The 20,850-nt window shown below is 43.6% G+C and overlaps 2 gene segments (V, D, J or C); one reads left to right on the top strand and one right to left on the bottom strand.

Moving 5' to 3' along the window:
* Nucleotides 1-6,316: 6,316 nt before the first annotated feature.
* LOC113126322 (Ig kappa-b4 chain C region-like) overlaps nucleotides 6,317-20,850 on the bottom strand; it is a 34,015-nt gene continuing 19,481 nt past the window's right edge. The window contains 1 exon segment of the C gene segment in view: nucleotides 6,317-6,825. Within this exon segment, the coding sequence occupies nucleotides 6,506-6,825 (320 nt within the window).
* On the top strand, nucleotides 9,406-9,986 carry LOC113126896 (Ig kappa chain V region BS-5-like). The segment is given in 2 exon segments: nucleotides 9,406-9,457; nucleotides 9,565-9,986. Coding segments are annotated over 2 exon segments (375 nt in total).

Raw genomic sequence — 20,850 nt, 5'->3', positions numbered from 1 at the left:
TGACGGTGGCAGTGTTAAAGGGGGTGAGTGATGAGAGCAGACGATTTAAAGTACGGAGGTGGAAGTAGGCTGCCCTGGTGACATAGTTAATATGAGTGGAAAAGGGGAGGGTACTGTCAAGGGTGACACTCAGACTCTTTACCTGAGGGGAGGGGGGAATAGTGGAGTGATCAATCAAGAGAGAGTAAATGTCGACTTTAGAGAGTGTAGATTTGGTAGCGATGAGCAAAAACTCAATTTTATCACTGTTTAATTTGTGAGAAAACCACATTTTGATGTCCAAGGGGCAGTCAGAGAGGGAGGAAGGGGGAAGCGCAGTGGTGGGTTTAGAGGAATGACAGACCAGGGTGTCATCTGCATAGCAGTGGAATTGTATATTGTATTTACAGAAAATGAGACCAAGTGGGAGGGAGTCTATAATAACAGAAGGGGTGCCCTGGACAGAGCCCTGGGGAACACCAGTACTAACAGATGAAGAATGGGACCTGTGATTTTTAATTTGGAGCAACAGTGGGGCCAGAGATGTATGAATGAAACCAGGTGATTGCAGTGTTGATGATACCAACTGATGCTAAACGGTGAAGGAGAATGAAGTGTGAAATTATATAAAATGCGGCAGTTTAATCAAGGAGGATGAGAATAGTGATGAGTCCAGAATCTGCAGCTAACAGGAAGTCATTTGTAATTTTTACCCCAGCTGTTTCAGTGCTATGGAGGGGGTGAAAACCAGACTGGAATTGTTCATACAAATTATTGTTAGTAAGATGATTATGAACCTGAGCAGTAACAGTTTTTTCTAGGATTTTGGAGATAAATAGTAAATTGGAGATGGGTTGGAAATTATTCAGGTTTGTTGGATCAGAGCTGGGTTTTTGAGGATAGTTGTGATTTTAGCAGTCTTTAGAGATGATGGAACAGAACCAGAGAGAAGAGTGAATAATATTGGTTATGAGAGGAGAGAGGGAGTGGGTGCAGGCTTTAAATAAGGTGATGGGTAGAGGGTCCAGTTGGCAGGTAGACCACATTCTCATATGGGCTAAAAAAAGTAAAATATTGATGAGAGCAATTAATGAATGTTTTGAAAATAAAAGGTGAAAGTGCTAATAGTTTAAGCTATACCTTTAAAAACTTGACAAGGTCATGACCTCCACACCTTTACAACCTAAAACTAATTTTAAATTAAGTTTTTTACTATATATCACTAACACAGGCTCAGTGTATTTACATCAATTTGTCTGTGAATGTTAAAATAATCTAATGAATAAATAAATGAATAAAATACAAGGAAACACAACTAATTTGATGATCAGATCTTTATTAGTCTGGAAATATTGAAACAATCAACATTAAACAAAACCAGTGAACATATCAGGAACAAGGTAAAATGAGAAAGAGTTTCAAAGTGAGACAGTGTCAGAAAAAAATCAGTAAAACCAGTAGCGGAGTCCAGGAATATGAACACTGGTCTCCACAGTTTCGCTGTGACAGGACTCTGGGAGCCCTCAGGGGCCTCACACTTCACATTTCCATAGAGAGCCACTTTGCATCAGCAGCACCATGCTCCAGTGCTCTGGGACAGTTTATAGTCCTGAGAGTTGAACACTGGATGACTGACAGCTGTCCTTCATGACAACAGAAGCCACAGAAATCCTCCTCATCAAAAACATGACTCTGATCTCCGTCCTCATCTGGACTCTCCTCTGCTGCTGCTTCACAGGTAAAGTCCAAAGAATCCAACTCCTCTCCTCTATGAACATCCGTCGCTGTGAAATGAAGCCGACAAAACCATGAAGCTGCTTTACGTTTTTGTCTCTGTGTCCTCAGAGTCCAGAGGCCAGGTCACAGTGTGTGAGGGTCCGAGCATGGAGACACAGGATGCCAGGAATTTTTCAAAACAAAGGGGATTTATTCACCCTTAAAAAAACTTAGGCAAATACAAAAATGATCAATTACTAACTAAAGAGCTCTAAAAGAGGTCAACACAGGATAACTCAACTCAGGAAAACTATTAATTAAATATCTTAGACACCAAACTAACAAACCACAAATGACCCAACCCAAATTGACACACAGGGGAACATATATACTGGCTGGCCAAACCAATACACAACACAGAAACAAAATTGACATAACAAATAATATTCCAAAATAACTATATAAGTCAAATTAAACATCTCCCTTATAGACCTCCCCCTCCTCCTGGGGCAGCCATTGGTATAGTCCAATTGGGGCAAGCAGTATTTCAACCTCCCCAAGAACTCAGTCCAATCCTTTGGCCGACGTCCCAGGATCCACAAAACGGTAAGTAGTTACTTCATGGGATGGCCAAAGCTGAGGCCATCACACACCCCCCCTCTTCAAAAGTCTCGCTAGGACAGCGAGACAAGTAGTCTGCCATCACATTACTCCTGCCCGGAACATGCTGGATGGAGAACCTGAAGGGTTGCATTGCCAGGTACCAACGTGTGATCCTCCCATTGGTGTTTTTCATCTGGTCCAACCACCTCAGAGCCTTATGGTCCGTCTGGAGATTAAAGTCTCGTCCCAATAGATAATATTTCAGGGAATCCAATGCCCACTTAATGGCAAGGGCTTCCTTCTCCACCGTGGAATACCGCATCTCCCTCGAAAACAGCTTCCGGCCGATATAAGCCACAGGATGTAGATTGCCTTCTATTTCCTGCAGAAGGACTGCCCCCAAACCTCTATCTGAGGCATCAGTCTGTAACACAAAGTCTCTTTCAAAATCAGGGCTATATAAAATGGGCTCCTTACTGAGTGATTGCTGAATGTCGCGAAAGGCCGCCATTGCCTCCTTTGTCCACTGGAGCTGGTTAGGACGCCTTGATCCTGTCATGTCTGTCAGTAAAGCAGCCCTAGATGAGAAGTGAGGTATAAACCGATTATAAAACCCTGCCATCCCCAAAAAGGACCTCAACTGCTTCCTAGTTTGTGGTAATGGACAGGACTCAAGGGCTGCAATCTTATTAACTTGGGGCTTGACTATCCCATTACCTATAACGAAACCCAAATATTCTGTTTCCGTTTTGGCAAAGGCACACTTGGCAGGATTAATGGTCAGCCCAACTGATCGAAGGCAGTGCAGCACCCTCTTCAAATGTGCCAGATGCTCAAACTCTGAGCATCCTTGCAATACCTGGTCCATAAGCCGCTGGAACGTCGCAGGGGCACCATGCAACCCAAATGGCAGAACTGTAAACTGGAACAGACCCCAAGGTGTTCTAAAGGCAGTCAGCTCCCGTGACTGCTGAGTGAGAGGCACCTGCCAGTAGCCCACAAATCTATAGTCGTTAGATATTTTGCTTTCCCCACCCGCTCCACCAAGTCATCCCCAGTGTCAACATCAGGTCAAGATGTTAGAGATGTCAACAAGCGCTCTGGAATCCTGTAACTCATTCGCCTCACAGCAGAGCCCTCTTTCAGTACAATATCATGTTCAACTACTTCTGTTCTACCAGGATATTCTCGGAAAACTTCCAAATTGCAAAGCACTCTCACCTGCAACTGTTGTTCCTCTGCCAAATGGTCCAGAGTAAGGTCTATAGATGCTGGAGATGGCAAATACTGGTCATCTGCCTCATCTTCCTCCTCCACCTTCCTGATAAACAGTGCGGTTTGGGACTCCTCTGACCTCGACACCCACTCTTTAAGTAAGTTCACATGCAGGACTTTGCAACTGCGCTGCTGCCCTGGGGTGGCCACTTTGTATGTTGTTGGGCCCAGCTGTTCCAGAACCTCAAATGGTCCTTGCCACTTAGCCAGCAGCTTACTCTCCTCCATGGGTAACAACACCAGCACTTTCTGGCCTGGGACAAAAGTCCTCTGACGGGCTGAGCAGTCACACTTCTGATTCTGCTGTGCCTCTGCCAGATGGGCCTGAGCCATCTCACTCATCCTTTCCAACTGTTCTCTCATCTGTACGACATAAGACACAACATTTACTGGCCTGACAGCCCTCTGGTCTCCCTCCCAGACCTCTTTCAGCAATGACAGGGGCCCCCTAACGTCACGGCCATACAAGAGTTCAAAGGGGGAAAAACCCATAGAAGCCTGGGGCACTTCCCTGTATGCAAACAGGAGGTATGGCAGCCATTGGTCCCAATCTGAGCCTGATTCATTCACAAATTTACGAAGCATCTGTTTCAACGTTTGATTGAATCGCTCCGTTAATCCATCTGTCTGTGGGTGGTAGGGTGTAGTCCTCAAGCTCTTGATTCCCAGGAGCCGATACACCTGCTTAAGCAAACCAGACATAAAGTTAGTTCCTTGGTCTGTTAATATCTCAGAGGAAATCCCATTCTAGAAAAAAACTGAACAAGACAAAAAGCAACAGTCTTGGCTTTAACTGATTTCAGGGGGAAAACCTCTGGATATCTGGTGGCATAATCGGTAATCACCAGCATATAACGATATCCGGTCCTTGTCCTTTCCACCGGACCAATAATATCCATGCCAAGTCGGTCAAAAGGGGTGGACATAATCGGTAGAGGAGCCCTGGAGGGGGTTTTAGGTGATGTCATCTGGCACTGAGGGCAGCTTCTGCAGAATTTAGCAACATCAGCCTGCATACCTGGCCAAAAAAAATGTTGCTTAATACGTGCAGCTGTCTTGTGCTTCCCCATGTGACCAGCCCAGGGGATGGAGTGGCCCATGGCCAGTACTGCCTCCCGAGCAGGCTGAGGGACTACCAATTGCTTGACTGCTGCACACTGGCGATAAAGCACATCATCCTGCAGAAAAAATCTTTCGTTAAAATGTTCAGACTCAACACCTTGTCCCCTCTCCATGGCTTTCTGAAATAATGTCTTTAATGTCAAATCACTTTGTTGTAAATCAGCAATGTTAGTGGGGATTTCAATAGACGTTTGTAAATCGGGCATTAACTCGACCGCCGAATCAACAACTGTATGCTGAAATTTCTTTTCTGTCTGCGTGATTTTCGAGGCTTCCCGGGCTTTGTCTCTATTTCCGCATCATAAAACGGGAGGACTGAAAGAGTCTCTTGTTGGTCAGCATGTTTAGCTCGTGCCCTCGTCATGACCACATTACACTGCTGATCCTCCTTCAACAGGTCACAAAGTATTGGCAGATCCCGGCCTAGTATTACAGGAATAGACAGGCCATGTACGACTCCCACATTCAGAAGGTAGACCTGCCCCAGGACCTTTATATACGTATCCGCTGTGGGATACAACTATTCATCTCCATGCACACAGCGGATAGGGATTGTGTTGTGATTACACATCATATTGGGGGATACCAGGTTACTGTGCACCAGCATCTGATCGCTACCAGTGTCTATTAGAGCCTGCACATTGAAACACACACACACAGTTTTTCCATTCATGTCTATGAGTGTATTGTATCCCACTACTCTCTTCCTTCAGTCATGGCTATGAATAAATGAAAACTCCTGCTGTCTACATAAACTACACATGCACTGCAACATAAATAACTGACACATTACTCAGACTTCACATTGTTGTTCTGACCAACTAAACAGAACAAACACATTAACGTCAGTTGTGCACATTAACACTTTAGTTGATCCTGGATGAATATGTGGTTAATTCATTTCCCAGGAAACTTCTCAGTCTGAGCTAAAGTTAGTGATGGTTGATTATAGCAAAGACAGTGAACCAGCAAATGTCTTTTTGGAGGATTCTCAGGAAAAACTACCTGCCTGAAAAACTGCTGGTGCAACTGAAAGCACACTGACCTACTGCATGTGTGTGTGGTTTGTCAGCTGCACAGTCAGAGAAATAAAGTTCTCCAGAGAGTCTTGAATGCGGCCCAGAAAAGTCCTGGCTGCCCCCGACCCTCTGTGGAACATCTAGACTGGTCCGGCAGCTTGAAAAGGGAGCAGAGTATCACGAGGAACATCTGGCACCAGGTAAACATCTGTTTGAGCTGCTGCCTTCAGCCAGAGGGTAGAGGACGTTTGAAGCAAGAACAAAAAGACTCAGAAATAGTTTTTATCTTGGAGCTATTGCTGCAATGAATAGTAACTGTTTTACTGGGGTAGGTCATGTTAATGTAGGTCTATACAATCACAGCCACGCTGTGACTCATGGGACATGGGAATAATTCAATTGATCTTATCTAATAAACTGATCATATTCTATGATTCTGATCAAATCAATGATTCAGTCTTGGCAGATTTGATGACTTTGTAAATGAATTTCAACCTGAGAGTTTCCACCAATGACGTCTAAACATTTGAATTTCTCTGAGTTGAATAAAACTATTGGGACAGAAACATTATTTTGTGTCACTATTACAAGAAAACAAGTCATTTGATGAAATAATGTTTATTTACTGTGATGATTCAAATTGTAACAAGCACAAAAACTTTATAGATAAAACATGAAACTAGAGAAGGAGGGAGGGAACCAGAGGGAGACAGAGCTGCAGAACAAAGACTGAGAACAGTTACAGAGTAAAACCAGAATCAGAGTATCAGAGTCCCAGAGTCAGATCAGGACTATGAACACTGGTCTCTCGTCAGTGTCTCTGTGACCGGACTCTGGGAGCCCTGGGTGGCCTCACAGGTCACAGAGCCCACCTCCCCCCACTGGTCTGCAGGGAGCCTCAGGGTGCTGCTCCAGCTGTAGCGGCCGTCCTTCCCCAGCACCCCGGGGCTCCTGCTCTCCTCCCAGCTGCTGCTGCTACTGCCGTCCACCTTCCAGGCCAGACTCCAGTCTGAGGGGAAGCCCTTGTTGGCCAGGCACATGAGCGTGGCCTTCCCCTGCTGCAGCTCCTGGCTGGAGGGGCCCAGCACCGTCAGGGTGGGACGGGCATCACCTAGGAGACACCAATCGGCTTAGAGCACAGGTACCACAGAGCTGTCAATCAAACAGCAGACACCTGGACACCTTTCCTGTGTCAGAGTGGATTTTCTCCTTTAAGGACTTTGTGTCAGATGGTTTTTCTGCTCCACCAGTCACTGACTCACACATTGTTTCACTTCCCTTTAACAAACCTCTCATGCACATCAGCACAGAGACAGTCAGCTCACAGTTTGACCTGAAATATGTTAAACTACAGACGATACAAAACTGGATCATCAAAAACATCCAAAATATTTACATTCAAATATTTAGTGAAAGAAACAAACACAGAAAATGACCTGAATGAACTTCATGTTGATTTCAGTCATTGTTTAACAAACTGTTAACACATGATTTCAAGACAAGATTAATCTTCACTGTTTGTTTTGACATAAACTAAGTGAAATGAAGTCACTGTAATAATAGTCACTATGGTGAAAAAATGAAAATCATTTTCAGATATTTTAAAGTAGAATTAAAGTTTCAGTGTTTTTAGACTTGAAGTGGTTTAAATTTGAGCAACTTGAATCAAACTTCAGATGGGGGGCTCCGTCACCATCAGCTGTAAGACCAGTCAGGATGTTGATAATTTAGCCTGGTACCAACAGCATGAAAGAGAAAGTCCTAAACTGCTCGTTTATGATGTTGACACTCAAGAATCAGGGATTCCAGATCGTTTTACAGGCAGTGGATCAGACTCTGATTTCACTCTGACCATCAGTGGAGTCCAGGCTGAAGATGCAGCAGTTTATTACTGTCAGAGTGAACACTACATCAACAGTCAGCTCGTGTTCACACAGTGAAAAATGGTCGTACAAAAACCTCCCTCAGTCAGACTGAACAGAAACTGAACTGACTGCTGCAGCTGGAAACTACTGCAGAGACTGATACAGTTCACTGAGGACACACACACACATACACATACACACACACACACACACACACACACACACGCACACACACACACACACACACACCAACTCATATTTCTATCCTTATTAGGACTCTCATAGACATAATGCAAACCATACACCCTAACCCTAAAACCAAGTCTTAACCCTCAAATAGGTGTCTGAAAAAGTGGTAGAAATAAGGAAGAAATACAAACCTACACAAACACATGATGTTCACTTTGTTTCCAAAAGTTTTTCTGCTAAATTTCAAACAGTCACCTCCCACCTCATCAACTGGACAAAGTCCCCAAAATTATTGCTATATGTATACATGGACACATACACAGCTGTGTTTGTCCATACATATGTCAGTGAGATCACAGGCTCCACAGATTTATCCACATCTACACCAAGAATCCAGTGTGGTATTTCTTTAGGCATGTTAGAGATTCCAAAGTCCCACATTTGCAGCCACACAGAGGTAAAGTAAAGTGTGGACTGAGGGCAGGTTGGTGTCAGGAGCTGAGGCCCTGTGCTGAGGTGGGAGAGCTCAGGTGGGGGAGGACTATTATCTTGGAGCTGGTTTGTCTGATCCTGGAGTGTTTGTTGTTGTTTGATACAGTCAGGATGGTGAACATGCAGGAGGACACTGTAACACTGTAACTGAACTGTGTGAAGGTAAAGTTTCTACAGAAATAAAAATAGAGATCTTAAGATGATTATAAAGTGACGTAATTGTTCTTGTGATGTTGATACATCCTGAGTTTGGATATCTGGATTAGAATGAATGGTTTATTTTGGAAAGCAAATATTGTCTTTTGTCAGATCTTTTGTTCTTTCAGACAGCCCCTGTTCACATGTAAAGATATTTTTATCTGAAAGTAGTTTTTCACTCTTTGTGTGTCTCTATATGCTGATGATATCAGAGTTTATATTTCCAATTTCTAAGTTTTCTCAAAAATTCTGAAGATTTTTTCACAGAAACTTATAATGGACATAAACTTTTAAATACTTTCATGTAAAATAAATTAAACACAATGAAAAAATGATTCTTCTCTGGGCAAAATGATTAAAATGCTTATGAGAGCAATGATTGAATCTGTTGAAAATAAAAAGTTAAAGTGCAAATACTTCACATTTATTTCAAAACACTTAAAAATCAAAGACTACATCAGTTCATAGATCCTATAAATGTCCTTAAAATTACAAATTCTGTAGCAAGAGGACAGTATGGTGATGGGGAATCAATACAAAACATTTTATTTTATTACTTTTTTACCTTTAAAAACTTGACAAGATGAAGATTATCTCCTCACCTTTACTCATTTGTTGAATATGTATTAGATTTTTAATGTCTTGAATTCAAACTAAATGTTGCACATGCATCATCATTCATTCATTCAAAACATACACCAAACAAATCAACACATTCCTAATCAATAATGTGATAAAGTGATTGATCCATGAAGAATCAGCCTGATCAGAGTGATCCAAGTCCCTGTTGGACTCCGTCAGAACATTTCCATAGAGAGCCACTTTGCATCAGCAGCACCATGCTCCAGTGCTCTGGGACAGTTTATAGTCCCGAGAGTTGAACACTGGATGACTGACAGCTCTCCTTCATGACAACAGAAGCCACAGAAATCCTCCTCATCAAAAACATGACTCTGATCTCCGTCCTCATCTGGACTCTCCTCTGCTGCTGCTTCACAGGTAAAGTCCAGAGAATCCAACTCCTCTCCTCTATGAACATCCGTCGCTGTGAAATGAAGCTGACAAAACCAAGAGGCTGCTTTATGTTTTTGTCTCTGTGTCCTCAGAGTCCAGAGGCCAGGTCACAATGACTCAGCCTGGAGCAGTGAGCTCTGCTCTGGGAGGCTCCGTCACCATCAGATGTAAGACCAGTCAGAATGTGTATGGTTCGGATCGTTTGCACTGGTACCAACAGAGAGATGGAGAAACTCCTAAACTGCTCATTTACTTGGCTAGCACTCGAGAATCAGGGACTCCAGGTCGTTTTACAGGCAGTGGATCAAACTCTGACTTCACTCTGACCATCAGTGGAGTCCAGGCTGAAGATGCAGCCGTTTATTACTGTCAGAGTTATCATGAGATCAACAGTCAGTACGTGTTCACACAGTGAAAAATGGTCGTACAAAAACCTCCCTCAGTCAGACTGAACAGAAACTGAACTGACTGCTGCAGCTGGAAACTACTGCAGAGATTGATACAGTTCACTGAGGACACACACACACACACACACACACTAACTCATATTACTATCTGTCAGGTTTACGCTACACTGACATGGTTCTTTTCCCTGAAGGCAATGAAACACACGACAACTTTGTACCGAGTATCTGTCTGCAAGTGAAAACGCCTCAGTTGCAAACGGAGAGAAGAGACTGTCCTCTCTCCCCATGCGACTTTCACCCTTCTCCTTTTCACTTAGCAGTCCTTTATTTGTATAGTGGGGAACAAAACCAGACACAGGATACTTGGGTGCAATAAAACTTCAGTTCATCATGGGTCATAAGGTTATGGAGGTCAGCTGGAGAAACAGACCTCTCACATAAACATCCTATCTTCAGATCTAATTCCACAATGGCAACAATTTGAACTTTTGTCCTTATAACCCCAACATTTCCCCCTTGTTTGTCATTGTGAGAGTCACCATCATTCATGACAGACCACGGAGGGAGTGGAGGAAATCACATAGGTCCTAATCTAACAGTGTTAATGCTAAAATAAAAATGAATAACACACATAGATATGTATGTAGCAAGGCTGGGCGAAAAACCCCTCCTTCAGGGGAAAATTCCCAGCCGACTCCCTCACCAGGGCAGTCAACTTATGGCTTGCTACCTAAAACGTTACATAGATAAAAGAAAAACATTCACATCTCCTTTACACTCGGCCCTCTTCCTCCTCCGGTGAAATTGTTTGTAGGAGAGTATAAGACACAAAGGCTTGGGTGAACATTTTGGCAGCATATCTATACCACATATTAGTTTTGAATGGGTGTGGCATTCCATTCAGGTCCTGAGTCCAGTGCCAGTCTTTAGGATTTATCCATGTCCATCGCTTTGGTCCTAGGTTTTTTGTGCTCCTTCGTAAAATTGTTATTCGCTATAGTCTCTAGATCTGCCATTGTGAGGAAGATTACCAGTATGGTCAGACAGAGCCATACTGGTAGGAGAACACATTCCCACCCTTTAGGGCAGGCGGTGGGTGCCATAGCTGGGAGCGAGGATTAGATGTTTTCTTCAGCGGCCAAAGGTTTTGATACCGGCCGACTTCCACCTCTACTCGACACTCACCAGGTGTTGCAGTACCTTACAGTGGCTCTGATGAATCCACGTGGGTCTCTCTTGAATCTTTACAGCTGTGGGTGTAGTCAGGATCACAGTGTAGGGTCCTTCCCACTTAGGTGTAGACCAAGTTTTCCTTTTTATGACCTTTATCAGCACTTGGTCTCCTGGTTTAACCCTCTGGCCCTGTGGAGACAAAAGGTCATCTGGCAGATTATTTGCACTCACAACTTCCTTGGTCTTTAACATTTTACTCATCCACTCTGCAAGAGTAGTTTCTCCTTGAGGTTTTTCACACACATCCTCACAAATGGGAAGTGTAAAAGGTCTCCCATAAAGGATTTCAAATGGGGTCAGGCCTTTGTCTGTTGGCGTGACCCTCATGTACATTTTTACCAGAGGGAGTCATTCTACCCATGTCCTCCCCGTTTGCTCCACGGATTTTCTCAGTCTCATTTTTATAGTGCCATTAGTTCTTTCAACTAATCCTGCACTCTGGGGGTGATATGAGCAATGCTTTTTTAACTCAAACCCCAGGTGTTTTGACATTTGTGTAACGACTTCATTCACAAAATGTGGACCATTATCACTGTAAACTCGCTGTGGGATCCCATGATCTGGAATAATATTTTTGCACAGCGCTTTAGCCACTGTTAGTGCATCAGCATTTTTACTGGGCACAATTTCAACCCATTTAGAGTATGCATCTATCAGAACAAGGCAGTACTTGTATGTCTGACATTGCGACAACTCTATAAAATCCATGTGAATGACTTGGAATGGATAATCTGGGTTGGGGAATCTCCCTCTCTTTGGTCTGTGGGTTGTGTTTACAACAAATCAAACAGGATTTACAAAAATTTTTTGAGTAGTTATTGAATCCTGGTGCGTGGAAATACTTTTCCACTGCATATACCATCCCTCCTGTTGACACATGGCAAGGCCCATGTGTCAAAATAGCTGCTGTATGATAAAGACTTCTAGGTAGGCAAAGTTTGTCTTTGATTTTAAAAAGGTCTTGCTCTATTGTGGCTCCGTTTTTGAGCCAGAGTTGTTGTTCAGTTGGTGGGGCTCTTTTCTGCATGTCTGAAAGTACTTCATGGTCTATGGGCTGTTTCACGTCTTCTATAATATATAGATTACATTTGCCAAATTGTCCCTGTGCAGCTGCCTTTGCTGTTACATCTGCCTTCTCATTTCCTTTCGATACGGAGTCTGTACCTTGTGTATGTGCAACACATTTACAGATAGCAATCTGCTTTGGTAACATAACAGCTTGCAATAACTCTTTTAGGAGGGAGGCATGTTTAACTGATTGTCCACCAGCTGTCTTCATTCCTCTGCGAGCCCATTGTGCAGCAAAGAAATGGAGTGTTGAAAAAGCATATTGGCTATCTGTGTACACTGTAACACTTTTTCCCTCTGCCAGTCTGCATGCTTGAGTTAGAGCGATTATTTCTGCAGCCTGGGCTGAGAAATGTGAGGGGAGCTGACCTGCTGCACAAACGTCCTGTTGTGACACTACAGCGAACCCACACATATTTTCTCCTTTATCATTTTTAAAGCAGGAGCCATCTACAAACCACACTTCCCCCTCAGCTAAGGCAACATCTTTCAAATCACTACGAGGTTTGCACGTCTCTTCAGTGTTTGTAATGCAACAATGTGGTGTGCCTTCCTCAGCTGTGGGCAGTAGGGTAGATGGATTAAGTGTAGAACATCTTTTTATGGTCAAATGTGGCTGAGACATTAAAAGAGCCATGACAGACAGATGTCTGGCTGGTGACAAAAATGACATCTTGGTCTCTGTCAGAAGCAAGTCAACTGAGTGTGGGACTAGCAGTGTAAGTGGGTGAAAAAGTACCACTTCTGCTGAGGCCTGTACTGCCATTGCAGCCGCACACACAGCTCTGACACAGGCAGGCAAAGCACAAGCCACAGGATCTAACTTCTTAGAGTAAAAGGCTACTGGTTTCTGTTTTCCTCCTGACAGCTGAGTCAACACTGAAGTCATAAACTTGCCTTTACAGTCTACTGTCTGGACAAAAGGTTTACTATAATCTGGCAGGCCTAAAACTGGTGTGGTCACTAGTTTTCCTTTTAACTCACTGAAAGCCCTCTCGCCTTCAGGAGTCCACCTTATCTCCTGCTTCATGGCCATTGGAGTCTCATAAATTAAGTCTAACAGGGGTTGTGTCACCTGAGCATAGTTTGGAATCCACTGTCGACAATAGTTACACAGCCCTAAGAATTGCATCATCTGTTGCTTAGTGATAGGCTTACAGGCTTGTTGAACAGCTGCTTTCCTGGATTCAGTCAGGGCTCTGCCTTCTGGTGTTAGTTTATGACCCAGGAATACAACTTCAGAGGCAGCCCACTGCAATTTTTCTGGGGATGCTTTGTTGCCTGTTCTTTCTAAGTGTTTGAACAGCGCTATTGCAGTGTCTTTGTTGTGTTGCTGGGTGTCTGATGCAATTAAGATATCATCAACATAAGTCAAAATTTGGCTGTGTGGAGGCATGTGGAATGTAGATAAGCAATTTTCTAATTCAGAAGCAAATATTGTGGGGCTATCTACATAGCCTTGGGGTAACCTAGTGTATGTAAGCTTCTTTCCCTCAAAGGTGAAACCAAACCATCCCTGTGAGTCTGGATGCACTGGTATAGAAAAGAAAGCATTGCTTAGGTCTACTACTGTAAACCATTTCATCTCAGGTCTTAATTGATTCATCAGGGTGTGAGGGTCTGGGACACATGGTGCTCTACTCTCCACTGCCCTATTGACTTCCCTCAAATCCTGGATCATCCTCCAACTATTTCCATCAGCTTTCTTGACTGGAAATATGGGGGTGTTACACTGAGCCTCTGGGGATCTCACCAGGATTCCTGCATCGAGCATCCCTTGCACTACAGGTCTGATTCCTGCTAAAGCATCTGGTTTTAGGGGATACTGTTTTATTCTGGGTCTATAACCTGATTTAGGTTTGATTATGACTTCTGAGGCAGTGGTCATTAAGCCTACATCAGTCTTGCCTCGGGACCAGAAACTGCTGGGCACTTCAGCCAAGCACGGATCTATGTCCTCTAGTAGCAACACTCATTCTCGATCATCCTCCCCCATGTGGGCACGGGGAGTGGCAGTTACAACCCAATTTAGGTTTTTGTAAAAGCGGTTTCCCACACTGTTACTGAACCAGCCCCCCTTGCCCTCATGCCAATCACAAATGCTTTCTGCTTCATTTAAAAACTGTTTCAGCTCCTCCCAGTACATGTCACTAGACTTAGACACTGACAGATAAGGATTAGGCGTCCACCCTTTTACAAGACGTTTAGCTTCCTTGGTGAGGCCTACAGAACAGACTGCTTTTCGTTTTCTGTCAGTGTAAAGAGTTTTAAGAGTTATTCTTTGTGGCCCTAGTTTTTCAAATTTCTGTGCATAAACTAAGTCAGGGCCTGGAGTGTGCTTATAGTAAAGAGTTACATGCATCTGCTCTGGAGTAAGGCTTTCCGTGTGAGGTGGTTGAGGATCAGGCAACAGGCGCAGGAGCTGCTCTCCTGTCCGTCCAGGGTCAGGCGTGGGCAGATCTAGGGACCACCAGTAGTAAGGCGTCCCTTGTTTTAGCACTACATAGGAGGGGACCTCTTCCCCTGGACCTATTGCAGCCATTCCATTGGTAGTGGGCACCAAGGATATTTTCAATTTGCTCAACAGATCTCTGCCCAGTAGATTGACTGGACAGCTTGGACATAAAACTGCCATTGCCTTCTCCTGGAAGCCAGATGCCTCATCCTTAATCACAAGGCTTTGAGAGAAACTGCAAGGAGTGACCTGTCCATTTGCTGATCTCACAAAGATATGTTTATCACCTCTTGTCACTCCAGGAATTCTGTCCCTTAATACTGTTCTGTCTGCTCCTGTATCACACAAAAATTTTATTTTTACTCCATTAATTTTTAACATTCTGATGGGCATTACTTTGTTCTCTTCTGTACTATAATAAGTCTCCACAATTTCACTAAGATCCAATTCTTCAGTATTTGAGGGGTCTAGTCATGCATTAAGGTTATAGGGTTCAGGTACTCATCTGATCTCCTGTATCCTCCCTTTCTCTGCCTCCGTTGATCACATTCTCGTGCAAAATGACCTGGCTGACCACAATTATAACATACTTCATCCTTTTGTTTTTCTTCCTTGTACCTGTCTCCTCGCCTCTTAAAACCTCCTCTACCTCTGACACCTCTTCTGAATCTTTGAGGACCCCCCCTAGATCCACCACTGCTCATCACATCCAGAAGTGCAAACACAGCAGCCTGTGACTGTTGCTTCGACTTATGCTTTTGCATATCCTGTGCATGTTGTGCATAATTCATTATCTGAGTGACTCCATCTGTAGGAGTATTAATGTTGAGTTTTCGTATGTGATCCGTAATGGAAGGGCGGAAACCACTCAGCAGGGCCTGCTTTAACTGCTGCTGATAGGCTGAACCAGGGGCCTCCTCAGGTTCCAATCCACTATTTGCTTTAAACACTTCCTCTAACCTTCCTCTGTATTCCTGCACATCTTCATCATCTTTCTGTTTACACTGAGCAATAGCTTGGTAATCAGGAGGTTTAACAAAAGCATCTCTAATCCGCTCTGTTAATGCTGTGAATTGAGCTTCCAATACAATATTATTAGGAGGCAGAACTGCTCCAGCTGGAGTTCGGCCAGTATATTCTCCTCTTACTCCTCCATACCTATGTCCTAAGGCTTTTCTACACACTGAGTCAATTTCCTGTCCATCCAAATTGTAAGTTTGTCTAAGTTGCTGCAGGTTAACAATCCACTGGCGAACATTAGCGAGGGGATCCCCCAGTCCTTTTACTGCATCCTCTAATTCTTTGCAGGACCAGGGTCTCCTCACTAAGAGAAGGGGCCTATTATCACCTCCCACTCCATAGTGGGGGTTAGGTACCTCTATGGCTGGAAAGATGCTAGTCTGGTCTTCCAGTAATGGCCAGGGGGGTGGGTCAGGACGGGGCCCCATCCATGACCCATCACCCTGGGGGTTTTTAAATGGGCTTGTGCCAGACATAGCTGCTGCTAATTGTTGAACCTCATTAACCAGGGGACTGTACAACTTTCCCGTTCTAGTGCGACTGGGGCTAGGTAGGACAGGTCCCACTATCCCACTGGAGGGGACTGGGGGAGCTGGGGTTTCAGCTGACCCTGCTGCCCCCGCCTCTGCCGCAGCCGCTGCTGCGGCTTGTGCAAGCAGACGTCTCTGCTGCTCTCTACGTTCTTCCTGTTGAATTAGTGCTTGTGGACGCCCTACAAAATCAAATCAAATCAAATTTCTAACAATTTTTCTCCTGAACTTCAAACAGTCACCTCCCACCTCAACAACCAGACAAAGTCCCCCAAATTATTGCTATATGTATTGATGGACACATCATGAAGTGTGGACTGAAGGCAGGTTGGTGTCAGGAGCTGAGGCCCTGTGCTGAGGTGGGAGAGCTCAGGTGGGGGAGGTCTATTATCTTGGAGCTGGTGTGACTGATCCTGGAGTGCTTGTTGTTGTTGGATACAGTCAGGATGGTGAACACACAGGAGGACACTGTAACACTGTAACTGAACTGTGTGAAGGTAAAGTTTCCACAGAAATAAAAAGAGAGATCTTAAGATGATTATAAAGTGACATAATTGTTCTTGTGATGTTGATACATCCTGAGTTTGGATATCTGGATTAGATTGAATGGTTTATTTTGGAAAGCAAATATTGTCTTTTGTCAGATCTTTTTTTCTTTCAGACAGCCCCTGTTCACATATAAAGATATTTTTATCTAAAAGTAGTTTTTCACTCTCTGTGTGTCTCTATATGCTGATGATATTTGAGTTTATATTTCCAATTTCTAAGTTTTCTCAAAAATTCTGAAGATTTTTTTCACAGAAACTTATAATGGACATAAACTTTTAATACTTTCATGTAAATTAAATTAAACACAATGAAAACACTATTCTTATCTGGGCAAAATGATAAAATTATTGATGAGAGCAATGAATGAATGTGTTAAAAATAAGAAGTTAAAGTGCAAATGCTTCAAATTTATTTCAAAACACTTAAAAAGCCAAGACTACATCAGTTCATCTGTGACTGTAGATCCAAAAAATATTATATCCCATAAATTTCATAAAATTACAAAATCTGTATCAAGAGGACAGTATGGTGATGGGGAATCAATACAAAACATGTCATTATATTTTATTACTGTTATACCTTTAAAAAACTTGACAAGGTGAAGATTACCTTCACACCTTTACTCATTTGTTGAATATTTATTAGATTTTTAAAGTCTTAAATTCAAACTAAATGTTGCACATGCACCATCATTCATTCATTCAAAACAGATATTTAGGAAAAACATCCACAACACAAATCAACACATTCCTAAACAATACAGTGATAAAGTGATTGATCCATGAAGAATCAGCCTGATCAGAGTGATCCAAGTCCCTGTTGGACTCAGTCAGAACATTTCCATAGAGAGCCACTTTGCATCAGCAGCACCATGCTCCAGTGCTCTGGGACAGTTTATAGTCCTGAGAGTTGAACACTGGATGACTGACAGCTGTCCTTCATGACAACAGAAGCCACAGAAATCCTCCTCATCAAAAACATGACTCTGATCTCCGTCCTCATCTGGACTCTCCTCTGCTGCTGCTTCACAGGTAAAGTCCAGAGAATCCAACTCCTCTCCTCTATGGACATCCGTCGCTGTGAAATGAAGCCGACAAAACCATGAGGCTGCTTTATGTTTTTGTCTCTGTGTCCTCAGAGTCCAGAGGCCAGGTCACAGTGACTCAGCCTGGAGCAGTGAGCTCTGCTCTGGGAGGAGACGTCACCATCAGATGTAAGACCAGTCAGGATGTGTATAATCTGCATGATGACATCCACTTTTTATCGTGGTACCAACAGAGAGATGGAGAAAGTCGTAAACTGCTCATTATCTTGGCTGACGCTTGAGAATCAGGGACTCCAGATCGTTTTACAGGCAGTGGATCATACTCTGACTTCACTCTGACCATCAGTGGAGTCCAGGCTGAAGATGCAGCAGTTTATTACTGTCAGAGTGTTCATGAGATCAACAGTCAGACTATGTTCACACAGTGAAAAATGGTCGTACAAAAACCTCCCTCAGTCAGACTGAACAGAAACTGAACTGACTGCTGCAGCTGGAAACTACTGCAGAGACTGATACAGTTCACTGAGGACACACACACACACCCACGCACACACACACACACACCCACACACACACACACACACACACACACACACACACACACACACACACACACACACACACACACACACACAGTTCAAATCAACATTTAACAACAACAGGTCCAATGATCCAAAATGATGTTGATGGAATTTAAACTCCTTTCTCCATGACAGCGTCTCACCATCCTTTCATATCCCAGTATAATCCCATGGTTTTAAGGGATTGGCCAAAGAATCAAGATGAGCCAAACTGGGACAGTCAGTGAGAAAATGCCTGCTCATGACCTTTGCCCTCAGCCTCATACTGGATCACAGCTGTTTCAAGTCCGGTTCCCAGTCCAATATGAAGTCATCAGCAGCAGAAACCTTGATGATCAAAGACCCAAACAGCCTCTGCACATACAGCTCATATCCCTATATCAACATATATAAAACTGCAGAGACTGAACCTGCCAAAGCAAATGGGATGACACACTCTCTCTGACTATTAACTCAGAAATCAAACAAGCTCAGTGAGACTAAAAGTTCTGTGTGCAGGTTTCAGTCCCATCACATGATGATCCTCAGCACATTGACTTTCCCAGTTGTCACTGAGCTGTGGATGTTCAAATTTCCATTCCTCTCAGCAGTAATATTTTATAATGGATTTGAAATTTGACAGTGAGCCAGTGAAGTTGTCTATGTACTGGGGTGATGTTATCAGAGGGTGGGGTTCTTGAGAGGATGTGGGCAGATAATATTTCTGGACCAGTTGAAGTTTATGGAGGGATTTGTGAGTTAAACCATATAGAAGTGAATTACAGTAATCAATCCTGGATGTGACGAGGGCATGTTCGAGGGTGGCAGTGTTAAAGGGGGTGAGTTATGAGCGCAGACGATTGAAAGTACAGAGGTGGAAGTAGGCCGCTCTGGTGACATGGTTAATATGAGCGGAAAAGGAGAGGGTACTGTCGAGGGTGACACTCAGACTCTTTACCTGAGGGGAGGGGAGAATAGTGGAGTGATCAATCAAGAGAGAGAAAATGTCGACTTTAAAGTGTGTGGATTTGGTAGCGATGAGCAAAAACTCATTTTTATCACTGTTTAATTTGTGAGAAAACCACATTTTCATGTCCAAGAGGCAGTCAGAGAGGGTGGAAGGGGGAAGCGCATTGGTGGGTTTAGAGGAAAGATAGACCTGGCTGTCATCTGCATAGCAGTGGAATTGTATATTGTACAGTGGGTACAGAAAGTATTCAGACCCTTTAAATTTTTCACTCTTTGTGTCATTGCTGCCATTTGCCGAAATCAAAAAAGTTCATTTTATTTCTCATTAATGTACACTCAGCACCCCATCTTAACAGAAAAAAAACAGAAATGTAGAAATTTTTGCAAATTTATTAAAAAAGAAAAACTGAAATATCACATGATCATAAGTATTCAGACCCTTTGCAGTGACACTCATATTTAACTCACATGCTGTCCATTTCTTCTGATCCTCCTTGAGATGGTGCTCCTCCTTTATTGGAGTCCAGCTGTGTTTAATTAAACTGATTGGACTTGATTAGGAAAGGCACACACCTGTCTATATAAGACCTTACAGCTCATAGTGCATGTCAGAGCAAATGAGACTCATGAGGTCGAAGCAACTGCCCAAGGAGCTCAGAGACAGAACTGTGGCAAGGCACAGATCTGGCCAAGGTTACAAAAGAATTTCTGCAGCACTCAAGGTTCCTAAGAGCACAGTGGCCTCCATAATCCCCAAATGGAAAAAGTTTGGAACGACCAGAACTCTTCCTAGACCTGGCCGTCCAGCCAAACTGAGCAATCGTGGGAGAAGAGCCTTGGTGAGAGAGGTAAAGAAGAACCCAAAGATCACTGTGGCTGAGCTCCAGAGATGCAGTAGGGAGATGGGAGAAAGTTCCACAAAGTCAACTATCACTGCAGCCCTCCACCAGTCGGGGCTTTATGGCAGAGTGGCCCGACGGAAGCCCGTCCTCAGTGCAAGACACATGAAAGCCCGCATAGAGTTTGCCAAAAAACACATGAAGGACTCCCAGACTATGAGAAATAAGATTCTCTGGTCTGATGAGACCAAGATTGAACTTTTTGGCATTTATTCTAAGCGGCATGTGTGGAGAAAACCAGGCACTGCTCATCACCTGCACAATACAATCCCTACAGTGAAACATGGTGGTGGGAGCATTATGTTGTGGGGGTGTTTTTCAGCTGCAGGGACAGGACGACTGGTTGCAATTGAAGGAAAGATGAATGCAGCCAAGTACAGAGATATCCTGGAAGAAAACATCTTCCAGAGTGCTCAGGACCTCAGACTAGGCCGAAGGTTCCACCTTTCAACAGGACAATGACCCTAAGCACACAGCTAAAATAACAAAGGAGTGGCTTCAGAACAACTCTGTGACAGTTCTTGACTGGCCCAGCCAGAGCCCTGACCTAAACCCAATTGAGCATCTCTGGAGAGACCTGAAAATGGCTGTCCACCAACGTTCACCATCCAACCTGACAGAACTGGAGAGGATCTGCAAGGAA

The sequence above is a fragment of the Mastacembelus armatus genome, chromosome 11, assembly GCF_900324485.2.
Source record: "Mastacembelus armatus chromosome 11, fMasArm1.2, whole genome shotgun sequence".
NCBI classification, from domain to species: Eukaryota; Metazoa; Chordata; class Actinopteri; order Synbranchiformes; family Mastacembelidae; genus Mastacembelus; species Mastacembelus armatus.
The sequence above is the reverse complement of the archived record's forward strand: the minus strand, read 5'-3'. Positions and strand labels throughout refer to the sequence as shown.